The sequence below is a fragment of the Taudactylus pleione genome, unplaced genomic scaffold (assembly GCF_031769625.1).
Source record: "Taudactylus pleione unplaced genomic scaffold, aTauple2 ptg000256l, whole genome shotgun sequence".
In the NCBI taxonomy this organism is placed as follows: domain Eukaryota; kingdom Metazoa; phylum Chordata; class Amphibia; order Anura; family Myobatrachidae; genus Taudactylus; species Taudactylus pleione.
This window is the reverse complement of record NW_028284658.1, coordinates 8,777,618-8,791,383: the sequence shown is the minus strand read 5'-3', so window position 1 is coordinate 8,791,383 and position 13,766 is coordinate 8,777,618. Positions and strand designations below refer to the sequence as shown.

The 13,766-nt window shown below is 45.4% G+C and overlaps 1 protein-coding gene across 1 annotated transcript in view; it reads right to left on the bottom strand.

Annotated features, from left to right (window-relative positions):
* Window positions 1-1,026: 1,026 nt before the first annotated feature.
* Window positions 1,027-13,766, bottom strand: part of TOP1 (DNA topoisomerase I) — a 30,397-nt gene continuing 17,657 nt past the window's right edge. The window contains exons 12-21 of the mRNA XM_088480624.1: window positions 13,322-13,509; window positions 12,869-13,013; window positions 6,430-6,573; window positions 5,257-5,442; window positions 5,051-5,119; window positions 4,463-4,577; window positions 4,220-4,347; window positions 3,673-3,767; window positions 2,745-2,894; window positions 1,027-2,522 (exon numbers count right to left, since the gene is read on the bottom strand). Of these exons, the coding sequence (XP_088336750.1) occupies window positions 2,420-2,522; window positions 2,745-2,894; window positions 3,673-3,767; window positions 4,220-4,347; window positions 4,463-4,577; window positions 5,051-5,119; window positions 5,257-5,442; window positions 6,430-6,573; window positions 12,869-13,013; window positions 13,322-13,509 (1,323 nt within the window). The 3' untranslated portion in view covers window positions 1,027-2,419. The remainder of the gene's footprint in view (window positions 2,523-2,744; window positions 2,895-3,672; window positions 3,768-4,219; window positions 4,348-4,462; window positions 4,578-5,050; window positions 5,120-5,256; window positions 5,443-6,429; window positions 6,574-12,868; window positions 13,014-13,321; window positions 13,510-13,766) is intronic.

Genomic DNA, 13,766 nt, shown 5'->3' with positions numbered 1-13,766 from the left:
GGCCCAAAAAATAAGACGGAGGTTCTAGTAGAAGGGGAGGGGTTGTATAGGGAGTGTGAATCAAGTTTTAATTAGTGCCAGACTGCACACCTCACTATGCATAACCCAGAAGTAATGGTATCCCCCAGATTGATGAAAAAGGAATTCCATCCTTTCATTTTTCTATTATAGGTTACACTATACCTTTGGCCCCTACAAAGAATAATGAACCCAATATAAGGAATTAGGCGAACATAAAATTTATACTTTTTGCCTGGCATGGTCACAATTTTCCACCACACCAGGCAGTTCTTTATCTGCTCTGGTCCCAATATTTCGACCAGTCAGATAAAAATGAGGGCGGCTGCAGGAAGAGAATCTTCCCACAGCTGCTGCTCTCAGAGGGACCTTCCGGTCCCTCTGCTTGCCTGTACCATCTCCCCGTGTCTGCTGTGCTGCAGATCACTGCTGATCGGTCAGCATATCAGGACCCCCCCACCCAGTGGCTGCGAAGATTAGCAGCCGCTGGGAAAAAGTAAATTAACCTCCCCCCTCACTCTTTTTCTGTACCTGGTGCATGAAACCAGTGTCAAATTGAAAGTTGCAATGTTTACGATGGTGGTTCCGATGTTTGAAAAAACATTTTTTTTTTTTTTTTTACATTTTTAAGATTTGTAAAAAACAAAACAAACAAAAAAACTAATTGTGGATAAATTGAAATTTAATTATGCGAGGAACATCTCTCAAAAAAAAAAACACAAACCCACACAATTTCGAAGAGGTGTTGGTGTTTAGAAAAAAATATAGTCAGTTAAGTGGTTAAGACAGGTGGAGAAATTGCCCTTAGCAACCAGTCATTAAGTACATTCTATAAAAATGATAGCTATAAGCTGATTAGGTGCTATGGGAAACTTTGCCACCTGTCCTCTTTAGGCGGTTTGATACATCTCCCCCCATAGTCTGTAGCACAAGGTGTAAAAGTCCACAGCTGTCCAAGCAGTCCAAGGCAACCTCCACATTTCTCAGTCTCACAAGGGAAAACATTGACCACCACAGACAAGCGCAAGTTGTAGGGCTTTATTTTAAATAACCTACACAAGTTAAATGGCAAGTCATGATAAAAATAGATGAGGGAAAACAAAAAATAAAATGGACTGTTCTGAACACTCATTTATATTAAAAAATAATAAAGCATTCTAAGCAAAACATTCACAATAAATCTCTTTACAGGCTCTGATTTTTAAAACAAAAATACCTGCACAAGACTTAAGTTTTCTTTCTGACCAGCTGTTTTGCAATTGCCAGTACTAAAATATTAGAAAGTCCATAGTGTAATCTGTTTCAAGTAAATCTTTCCAATACAACCAAAGGTTTCAAATAGTTCATCCAAGTGTTCCCCTCCCTCCCTCCCCATTTCAAACAGGCTCCTAAATGCATCCTTGTTTGTATGAGTAACCCCGGGAACAAGGCAGAACTGCTACTAAATTATGGTGCAGCAGTTCAGTTTGATAAATAATGCTTTTATAAAAAGGATTACAGGTTTGGTCTCCATTGCACTCCTAGAAAGGTACTCTTCACATTAAATAAAGTTCTGTGTTAAAAGCATTTTCTGACATAAAAGTTCAATGTTCCTACAATTGTACATAGTTTGATTTTTTTTTTTCTCTTTTGTTTGCTACCAAGATAAAAGGATTAAATACTTCAAATTAATAGTACAATAGCTATGGGCAAAGAAAAAAAATAAAATAAATCACATTTCTAAAGCAAGATTAAGATTATTTCCCCTTTCAGAAATCTGACAAAGAAGAAGTCACATTTTATGTAAGTGTCCAAACCAAACAATTGGCTTGAATATAGTTTCACGTTAACTGGGAAACAGGAGTCAAACTGACCCCCTCAGCTGCCAGACAACAGGCCCCTCTCATCAGCAGAACAGTGTTATCAGGGTAAGGGGATATGTCCAGATGAAAGGGAAGGGTACAATTTATAGTTTTCTATTAAAATAGACGTTATTGCAAAAAAATCTTAACTGTAAAAACACACAGGATTTCTCTTTTTTTTTATTCTATTATACAGACTTTTTTGAAAAGCAGATTTTTTTTTATGCCTGGTGCGAACCTCCCATCTAATATTACATAAAACCTATGCAGTCACAATTTCAGATTTTCCCACTTTGTACATATGTATACAACTCCTTGTCCATGGGACAATACTGAAGGCAGCATGGGGATATTACCCAAATTTCTATAGTGGGCTTTAACCTCTTTTTCTCTACACATTTTTCCCCTTAATCTGCTGCATATCCCCTTCCCATCTCAAAATAAAAGTTGATAAAAAGGTAAGGCTCACAGCTCCTTATAAAAATCTCTTTCTGAGGTGACATCCAGGCTTAAAATAAAATAATTAAAAACAAAATTAAAAACATTGTCTCTCGCACTCATTAAAACTCGTAGTCTTCATCTGTCATATCGATAGCCCATGCAAACTTCTCTCGTTGTGTTTTGTTGTAGATCTTCTCAATAGGAATACCAAATTTTTTACACCTGTGAGCAATAAAAAGGAAATAAAAAAAAGAAATTGTATTATAAACGGTGTAATAGTTTTGGATTTTTACAGAGACCTACACTGTTCTTATGGTAAAACTACATTACAAGGCAAGACCCAAAATATAAGGTCACCAAGTGTCAAATAACATAACCAGTTTAATCAAGTTACAAATCTGTAAAATTAGTGGAGGTCCTGAAGCAAGAAAACACAAGCCTCACCAGGCTACAGAGATTCTTGGGTCCAAATAATTTAGTTTTGAGGTTCCAAGTGCAATTTGTTTGTTCTCTTCTCGGTCTGTGGCTTGAACCTCCAATTTCATCAGCTGCTCCTCTACTCTTTGCACAGCTTTCTTCTTACTTTCCACTAACCTGCAGAAAGATAAGATGATTTAGTATTATCAACAGCGGTAGCACAGTCCGTTGCGCTTTACAATTTGGACCACCACAAGACTGGGTAATAGACAGAGGCAGGAGGGACAGTGCTGAATCCTGGCGCCAGCAGCCAGATGGTAAGCAGTGGGGTTAGGCTGCGGAAGGGGGTGTTGGGTGTCGGTATCCTAGCCCTGTCGGGATGCTGATGTCAGGATTCTGACTGCCAGGATATATAGTAACCCCAACACCACAACAAAGCGCTGTCTAGGACCAGTTTCTTGTCAGTTTGACACCCCGTTGGTACTTTACTGGTTACTTCTCTTGCCATAGAAGAGAATTTTAAGTTCCAGATCTCCATCATCAGTGTATACTGGACAGCTGCTGTGTCATGCCAACTACAAGGAAATGGATAATCCTATACATGGTGAAAGTTCTGGATCCTCAACTGGTCATAAAAGTAGACACTGTCTGTGTAATGGTTAGCGTTACCGACTCTCAGCGATTCAATCGTGGGTTCAATTTCCACTACGGTCCTAACTGTGTGGAGTTTATATATTATTTGTGGGTTTCCTCCCACACTCAAAATATACTGGTAGGTTAATGGTCTTCTAACAAAAATGAACCCTAGTTGGTATATGCGTGTACATATGGTAGGGAACATAGATTGTAAGCTCTACTGGGGAAGGAACTGATGTGAAAAGCCAAAATATTCTCTGTAAAGCAGTGTGGAGTATGTGCGAGCTATATAAATAACTTGTAATAGACATTAACATACTTTTTAGTTTTCTCATCACGCTTGACCTTGGCATCTGCTTTGGCGCTCTTTAGCTCACGTCGTGCATCTGCCAATTGATCTTTCTTGGCATCAATCTAAAACCAAAAATTAGGATTTCAATTTAATAAAAAAAATAAATAAAAAAATGGATCAGTAGGAGTCTCACAGTCAATACAATCTACAACAGTGTTTCCCCAAACTCATTCCTCAGGTAGCGGTTTCCATTTTTCCCAGTTTGTGCACAGCTGTATTGGCCGAAACATTTTAAAAGATCCACATGTGGAGCCAATTATTTGGTAGATGTATGAAGCAGTGAAAAAAGAGTGGAGACGTGTGCCAGTGGAAAAGTTGCCCATGGCAACCAATCAGCTTTAAGGTTGCATCTATCAAGTACATTCTATAAAATGATAGGGAGAAGCTGATTGGTTGCCATGTGTAACTTCTCCACTCTTTTCACTGCTTTATACATCTACAAAGACCTGGAAAACATGCAGTTAGTGCTTCCTGAGAAATGAGTGTGGGAAACACTGATCTAGAGGGATCCTACCTTGGTCTGCAAGTTCATCATGGATTTTTCAAATGTTTTTGGTGGAGCGCGTTGATGGTTACACAATATAGCCACAGCTCTGTTGGCACGATTGTAAGATAAAATTTTGGCAGGGATGTTATCATCAGCTGCAAAATAATAGAGAGTTTAATTTAAGCACAAGTCAAAGAAACCAAAACAAGGAAAAAAAAAAAAAAAGTCAGGACTAGCAGATATTGTTTACATCACAAAGAATGGCTTTACCATTTGTTAACTCCTTCAGCTGCTGCTGTAGGGTGATGGAGGCATTGTATGTTCTGAACACTTTGGCTGTCAATCCGTCCATCAGATCTTGAAGGTGCTTATTTAGAATGCTTGTCTAGAGTATAAAGTATAAATATGAAGTTTCTTGAAATAGTTTGTTACCCCATCTAAAAGTAATTTCAACAAAACCCTCAGCATGTCTGATTTCTAGAACTACAATTCCATTAACCAGAATCTGCTCATGCCCCACCCGGCACAATCCCTGCAGAATCACCTGTACGTCCACTTTGGGTAAAGATTGCTCTCTCAGTGATTCCCAACCTCGGTCCTCAAGGCACACTAACAGTCCTGGTTTTAGTGATAACCATTTGTGCTGAAGAATGGATAAATCAAAACAACTAAGGTACTAATTAAGTCACCTGTGCTCAACTATGGCTATCCCTAAAACCTGGATTGTTAGTGTGCCTTGAGGACCGTGGTTGGGAACCCCTGCTCTACCTGCATAGCAGAGTGGTCATAGGGCTACACATGAATGTATACTGATCTATACATTGCAGAAAATCTTTAGCATTGCAAAAACAAACTTACATTGAGTCTGTCAAACAAGTCATCCTCAGGTTGTTTGTTTTCCATGAAGAGCTGTAAATTCTTGAATACCTGAGAAAAGGAAAACAAGAGCATGAAATCAGAGCAAGACATAATATGGACAGTAACTGGGCCACAAACACAATGAAATTAAAAGGTCTGACAATGCATATAGGGAGTACGCTCAGAACATGTTGTCAGGTACATACCCTCTTTTCCACAGGCACCTTGTTGTAGTAGCGAATGGAATCTTTACCCGGGAAATCAAACTCCACCACATACTCCTGTCCATCCATCTCTGGGTAAAGCTTTATGTGTTCTACTCTCAAGGAGCAGCAGCCTACAGTGTCTGCAGTCTCACCCTCTTCCTTCTCATTACCAGCTCTCAGCGCAAGCTGGAAAAAGTAAAAAAGACAATTGTTCGCTACTATGGCACACTTTATTTTCACAGAAAAAAAAACAAAAAAACAAAACAAAAAACACCACACGCACCACAACATGCAGACACAAAAAGCCCCACTGCAACCCATAGAAAGTTTGCAAGTAAATTGGATATTGTATTGCACTTCAGTGTGCCCAGTATTGGTAAGGTAAATATTCCAACCCCATAACAACCCTTGGAATCCTATGGTCAGCACTGTGCAACTCTAAAGAAATACAAAGTCTCCAGTTTCCTGCCCTGTTTGCATGTGCAACCTTTTGCTATTTAGAGTTTCACTTTCTAGAAGAAATATGGGAGACAAAGATAATACAGTAACATACTACCAATGTACAGCACGTTTCCAATTGGCCCCTAATGCTGGGCATACACTGCCAGATAAAATGTCTGTCAGACCGACAGACATTTTATCTGGCTGCCTGCCAGCCGCAGATGTCGCCGGCATACACTGAGAGAAATCTCACAGTGTATAGCCCGACATCCGCGCTCCGCCCCCGGGGGAGGAGACATTTCCATGTTCCTTCCGTAGGAAGGAACACAGGAAATGTCTGTCTGTCGGCCGCGCTGGGCATACACTGCCCGATGCGGCCGACAGTTTCCCGGGTAAATATCGCATCGGACGGGCATGCTGGACAATCCAGCATGCCCGACCGAGCAATATTTAACCCTCGGTCGCCCGCATACACGCTGCAATTATCGCGGCGATCCGCCGATATCGGGCGGATCGTCCCGATAATTGCAGAGTGTATGGCCAGCATAAGGAATCACAAGAGAATACAGTGCACATTTACAGAGTCAAATTGACTGTGGAATAATCAGACTGTTAAGCAACTCTGTGTTTGACATTTGGCAGACGACAAATTAGACACCCCAGGTCAGTGATCTGACACCGTTGGAACAACATGTGCTGCGTTATAGGAGATTGGATCGTCACTGCCCTCACCTTGTCTATAAAGTACAATGCAACAGATCTCTGTCTGGCCTTCATCTCCTTGGATTTCCAGTCTTCCCGGTAAGTGTTACGGATCTTCTCAACACATAGCTTCAGCCTGCGGGCAGTCTCGTACTTCTGCCAGTCCTTCTCTCCCTAATAAAACACCACACACATGGTGTTAAAGAAAATAACAGGATTTTGGTACTTACCGTTAAATCCATTTCTCCGATTCCACAGGGGACACTGGAGCTTCATGACAGTGGGGTATAGACGGTGGGTTGAGTTGAGCCTGGCACTTTAAAAATCTACAAGTGTGACTGGCTCCTCCCCCTCTATGCCCCATCAACCCCAGTTTTAAAGAACTGAGCCCGAGAGGAGACGGAGAACAGACTGAAGAACAGAGAAGGAGAACAGGAAAAGAAACATCCAACATACTGACACACTGCAAGAACACAGCAGGCTGCAGTGATAAACAGTCACACAATAAAACAGACAAAACTGCAACAGAACTGAAGCAGAACAAACAACTGAGAACAGGCAAGAAGCACTGGGTGGGCGTCCAGTGTCCCCTGTGGAATCGGAGAAATGGATTTAACGGTAAGTACCAAAATCCTGTTTTCTCCTTCATCCACTAGGGGACACTGGAGCTTCATGACAGTGGGGACGTCCCAAAGCTACCCTCCTGGGGGGGAGAGTGCTGAACGCCCTGCAAGACACTACGACCAAAATTTGAAGCAGAAGCCGCAAAAGTGTCAAATCTGTAGAAACGTACAAAAGTATGAACCGAAGACCACGTCGCTGCCCTACAAAGCTGTGAAGCCGAGACACCTCTACGTGCCGCCCAAGAAGTACCCACAGAGCGCGTAGAATGCGCAGAAATGGATACCGGCGGTGGTCGAGCAGAAGCAACATATGCCTGACGAATAGTCAGACGAATCCACCTGGCCAAAGTTTGTTTAGACGCCGGCCAGCCACGCCGATTAGCATCATAAAGGACGAATAGAGCCTCTGATTTACGTAGCCCCTCAGTACGGGACACATAAATGCGAAGTGCCCGAACCACATCCAAGGAGTGAGAATCCCCAGAAGAGTCCGACAACGCTGGCACTACAATCGGCTGATTCAGATGAAAACCCGAGACCACCTTGGGCAAAAAGGAAGGCCGGGTACGAAGTTCCGCCCGATCTTCGTGAAAAATCAAGTAAGGGGAACGGCAGGACAAGGCTCCAAGTTCCGACACACGTCTGGCCGAAGCCAGGGCCAATAAAAGGATCATCTTCCAAGTCAAATACTTCAATTCCACCTCCTGCAAAGGCTCAAAGGTGGATGACTGAAGAAAAGATAAAACAAGATTCAGGTCCCAAGGAGCCGTGGGTGGCACAAAGGGGGGCTGAATTCTAAGAACCCCTTGAAAAAAAGGTCTGAACCTCCGGAATCAGAGCTAGGCGACGCTGGAAAAAAATAGAAAGAGCAGAAATCTGCACTTTAAGCGATCCCAAGCGTAACCCCGCATCGAGGCCTTTTTGAAGAAAAAGAAGAAGACGTGGTAAATGAAAAGAGGAAGTGGAGGATCCACGACCTTCACACCAGGAGATATAAGCCCTCCAAATGCGATGATAATGCGCTGTTACCGGTTTTCTAGCCCTAAGCATGGTAGGAATGACCGACCTAGGAACTCCATGGCTTCTTAGGATGGCGGTCTCAATAGCCACGCCGTTAAACGAAGCCGCCGTAAATCCGGGTACACACATGGACCCTGTTGTAGAAGGTCCGATCGTAGCGGAAGATGCCAAGGTTCGTCTGCCAGAAGGAATAAAAGATCGGAGTACCAAACCCGACGAGGCCAATCCGGAGCCACTAGGATGACAATGGACGACTCTCGTTTGATCCGCTTGAGAATCCGAGGGAGGAGCAGAAACGGTGGGAACAGGTACACAAGGCTGTACGGCCAAGGGATCAGTAAAGCATCCGCTCCCACCGCTGCCGGATCCATGGTCCTGGAGCAGTAAAGGGGTAGTTGATGATTTATCCGAGATGCCATCAGGTCTATCTGTGGCTTCCCCCATCTGCAAACCAGTTGATGAAAGACCTCGGGATGAAGGGACCACTCCCCGGGATGAAGATCCTGACGACTGAGGTAGTCCGCTTCCCAGTTGTCGACTCCCGGAATAGACACTGCGGAAATGACCTCTACGTGTCTTTCTGCCCACAGAAGGATGCGACTGGCTTCTCTCATTGCCATCCGACTGCGGGTTCCCCCTTGGCGATTTTTGTATGCCACTGCCGTGGCGTTGTCTGATTGTATCCGAACCGGAAGTCCTCGTAACAGAGGAGCAGCCTGTATCAAAGCTCTGTAGACTGCCCGCAGTTCGAGAACATTGATTGGTAAGAGGGACTCCTGCTGCGACCAAAGCCCCTGGAAGTGATTGTCCAGAACCACCGCTCCCCATCCGCGGAGGCTGGCGTCCGTGGTGACCAAGGTCCAATTCCAAATTCCGAAGCGGCGACCCGCTAACAGATGCTCCGTCCGAAGCCACCAGAGCAAGGATATGCGGGTCCGGGGAGACAGACGCACCAGCCGATGCATCTGTAGGTGGGACCCGGACCACTGAGACAGAAGATCCAGTTGAAATATTCTGGAGTGAAATCTGCCGAATTGGATGGCCTCGAAGGAAGCCACCATTTTCCCCAGGAGACGGATGCAAAGATGCACAGATACTTTCCTGGGTCTGAGCACTAGACGAACCAGCTCCTGTATGGCTATGGCCTTGTCCCTTGGCAAGAATATACGAAGCAGAACAGTGTCTAGAATCATTCCTAGGAACTGAAGTCTCTGGGACGGCATCAACTGAGACTTCTGGAAGTTCACAATCCATCCATGTTGAATGAGAATCTGATGTGTAAGGGACACTTGGTGTAAAAGGACTTCTGCCGTTGGAGCCTTGATGAGTAAATCGTCTAGGTACGGAACCATCGTCACCCCCCGAGAGCGCAAGTGAGACACCATGACGGCCATCACTTTGGTGAATACCCTGGGAGCTGACGAGAGACCGAATGGCAGGGCCTGAAACTGGAAATGAGCTTCCCTGATGGCAAATCTGAGGAAAGCCTGGTGAGGAACCCAAATTGGGACATGCAGATAGGCGTCCTTGATATCTATCGACACCAGAAACTCTTCTGCCTCTAGTCCTGCAATGACAGAATGGAGAGATTCCATCTTGAACCTGTGAAATGAAAGATACTGGTTCAATGATTTCAGATTCAAAATGGGTCTGACTGACCCATCTGGTTTCGGAACCACAAAAAGGTTTGAGTAAAACCCTTGTTGCCTTTGTGCAGTGGGAACCGCCACAAGGACCTCGGCCAGCAAAAGTTTCTCGATCGCTTGACGCAAAATTAGTTGCTTCAAGGGATCGACGGGCAAACCTGTTGTAAAATAACGCCGAGGAGGAGTGAAAGCGAACTCGATCTTGTACCCCTGAGATACCAGATTTCGAACCCAAGTGTCTGGAGAAGTCAGTCTCCAAACCTCCGAGAAACGCTGGAGGCGTGCCCCCACCTTCGGATTTCCGAGATGGGATGGGAGCCCGTCATGCCACAGGCTTGTCTGCTGGCTTGGGATCTGGACGGCGGCCAATATTTGCTTGACGTCCTCTAGTACGGCCTCCTCGCCCCGCTGAAGACGAACCTCGCGATCGTCCCTGAAATCTTGCCGATGCTCGAAAGGAACGAAAGGAAGGTCCCCTAAACGAGCGACGCGGAGGAGGTGCTGATGAAGGTAGAAAAGTACTCTTACCTCCAGTGGCCAGCGAAATCCATTTGTCCAGCTCTGGACCAAATAAAATATCGCCTGTGAAAGGAAGAGCTTCCACTGCTCTTTTTGACTCCGCATCCGCTTGCCAGGCACGAAGCCAAAGTGCCCGGCGAGCAGAGACCGCCGAAGCAGAAATCCTAGCGCCTACCTGGCCGATATCTCTGGAGGCGTCTCCTAAGTATACAGCAGACTCCTGAATATGTTCTGCCAAGGTAATCAGATCTGCTCGCGGAGTGCTGGATCTAAGACCCTCAGTCAATTGTTCCGCCCACTTTTCCACAGCCTTGTTGACCCAAGATCCTACCAAGGCCGGGCGGAGAAGTGCACCTGCGGCCGTATAAATGGATTTCAAAGTGGTTTCTAATCTCCGCTCTGAGGTTTCCTTCAATGTAGTAGCTCCTGGAACAGGTAACGTGGTCTTCTTTGACAACCGAGAAACCGAAGAATCCACAGGTGGCGGGGTCTCCCACCTCTTCCTATTTTCCGCAGGAAATGGGTAAAGAGAGAAGAAACGCTTAGGAATCTGGAATTTACGGTCCGGATTCTGCCAGGCTGCCGTCATCTGTTCATCCAACTGGAGAGAAACAGGGAATGTGACGGCCATCTTCTGTGACCTGGCAAATAAGGAGTCTAACGATTCTGGAGCTTCCTGGCCAGAAATCTTAAGAACTTCCCTTACCGCTAGAATGAGTGCGTCAATACCTTGCAATGCCTCAGGTTCTTGTGAGTAAGTCTCTACGTCTGATTCGTCCAGCATCTCCCCTTCCTCCTGAGACGAGTGATCCGCTGCCGAATCCTCATCCGACTGGAGAACCGCCGGAAGAGCCCTCTTTTTAGAAGAGCGACTTACCGTAGCTTCAGGAGCTTTAGACGCAGAACCCATCACTTGAGCAAGGCTATTCACCGAGCGGACTAAATTCTGAGCCCACGCTGGTTCTGCTAGAAAAGAAGGGTGAGATGTGCCAGGTAGATCTCTGGCAGACTCCCGTTCCCTACGGGAAGCGGCTAATTCAGAAGAAAGGTCCGCCATGACCCCGGCCAAACTATTTATGAAGGAGGGAGTGACAGACTGCGTGTTAGCACTGTCTGCTTCACATGTCTCGCACAGGGAAGACCCTTCGGAGCGAGCATGGGTAAACTTCTTCCTGCACTTAGTGCAGGCAAACAGCTTTTGTGATGCAGTTTTTTCTGTCCTGGATGTCATCATGTACTCACAGACAAGCACCACATACAATTCAGGAATGCAGAAGTATAGGGAGAAGCAGAATTACAATAATAATGCTACTCAAGTATGGGAGCAGACAGAGCAATAAGGGAGGAGCAGAATTTCAATAATAATGCTACTCAAATTGCATGCAGAGCAGTATAAGAGGAGCAGAATTTCAAGAAAATGCAACTCAGTAACAGGGGCAGACAGGCATATAAGGGAGGAGCAATCAATAGGACCAGAAAGTAGTTAAAACCACCCTCTGTATTTACAGACCCCCTGTAGATGCTCTCATCTGCTCCTCTCCCCCTCCGCTCAGTGCCTGCAGTCTGAGGCGCCACTCCCGTTCAGAGCGCGCCAAACTAGCCCAGGCAGTGAAGGAGGAAGAGGAGGAGGGACCCATAAGCTCCTCCCCTAATGGCCGCCGCTTTGTATGCGCGCGGCATACACTTATACAGTGGGACGTTCTGTCCCCGCACTAACAGCGGGGGCAAGCGGCACGACCGCCCCAGTGATAACCGTGCCGGTGCCTTTTACACAAGCACCGGCACGCAGAGGCAGGACCGCTGTGAGCGCGCCTACCTAACAGCCAGCGCCGGTGTTCTATCACAACACCAGCGTGGCAACTGACAGCGGGGGCTGACAGCCGCGCGCTGTTTTCAGACCCAGCAGTTATTTTCACCTCTCCTGCTAGTCAGGAGAGGTGTGCTACTCACCGAGCTGCTGCGGCCAGAGCGCTGGGCAGTGAGGGGAGAGCGGGGACCCGGACACAAGCCAGTGGTAGCTGTGGCGGGCCCCGCTGAGTCTGATGACTCCTAACTGCCTAAAGCAGCCTCCCCTCCATAGGGTGACCGGACACAGGCTGCAGTAGCCGTGTGGTCCCCTCTCTGGCGGCTCCCACGATGCAGGCAGACTGTCACAGCTAACAGTCTGCCTGTCCTCTTGTGACTTTGATTCTTTCTATATAAAATTAATATAAGGGCTGGAGACAGCCCCTGTGCACCGGCTCTACTCGGGCACATTCTAAAAACTGGGGTTGATGGGGCATAGACGGGGAGGAGCCAGTCACACTTGTAGATTTTTAAAGTGCCAGGCTCAACTCAACCCACCGTCTATACCCCACTGTCATGAAGCTCCAGTGTCCCCTAGTGGATGAAGGAGAAATATAACACTTCTAACTATAGGTCTAAACCTTTAAGGGCTTGACAAAATTTTTATTTTTTCAGTGACGCTGTTAAAGTAAACAGATGGCCTGAACATTATTAGCTCATTGGGCTAGATATAAGAGAAAGTTGTGACCCTTTTTCCAATGAAATTGAGTAGCTGTGACTAATCTGAATAGAATACATAAAAGCCTGTTAGTGAAGTCAGGATATGGAAATAGAAGCCATCAAACATTCGTTCATGTGCCATTAAACATATTTTACCTTAATACGGGAGCTGGGGTTCAGCATTATGTATTTTATGGATCCCTGAATGTTTTCAGTCCAGGACACTAGCCAGGTGACCTTATTATCATACCGGACCTCCTTCCACTTGTGACCAGAAGGAGGAGTGGGAATCTTTGAATCTCTAAAGACCACACAAAAATAAAAAAAATTCCAGTCAGATGCTCACCACATCCACCAATATTATGATCGCCTTCTAGCTGGAAGCTATATGCAAACTACACCCTAAGAGTGTAATTCAGCTAGATCTACTAGAAGGGAGTTGACCAAACTTCTACTAATAATGCAATGCTTTACTGAAACCTCCAGAATTCTTACAACAAAATGTAATCAATCTCACAGGCTTCTACAACACTAGAGAAGTAGAGGTATTTTCTTTACAAACAACCCAAAACCAGCCTACATAGTTCACCACTACCCGTCACCACATACTTGCTGCAATTAATGATAATGTTCTCAGGCATGATCCTCCTCTTCAGCTTGCCCATTTTTGGATGATCTCCTCTGCCTCTAAACAAGCCTGGGGGTTCTATCCGGAAATTGGCGATGCGTTCTTTGTGGTTGTCCATAATACAATAACCATATATCTCTACCAATCGCTCATTCTCCGCTTTGATTTTCTGCAGAAAAATTAGGGGAATGAGTTCCTGTGAATGAGCTTTTAACATCAATAATAAACTAATCTGAATATGATGTAATTTCCTGCTTTACAGTTTGTAGCAACTAGGGGGAATTCAATTAGGTGCAAAAAGCCGCTTTTCCATTTGTACTTATCGCGCAATCCTATTCGACATGACTTTTCGCAGGTGCAAATTCTCCATACCATTTGCCACAGTTTTCACCACTTCCCGAGTAGGTGAAAAGCTGTGCAAAACCC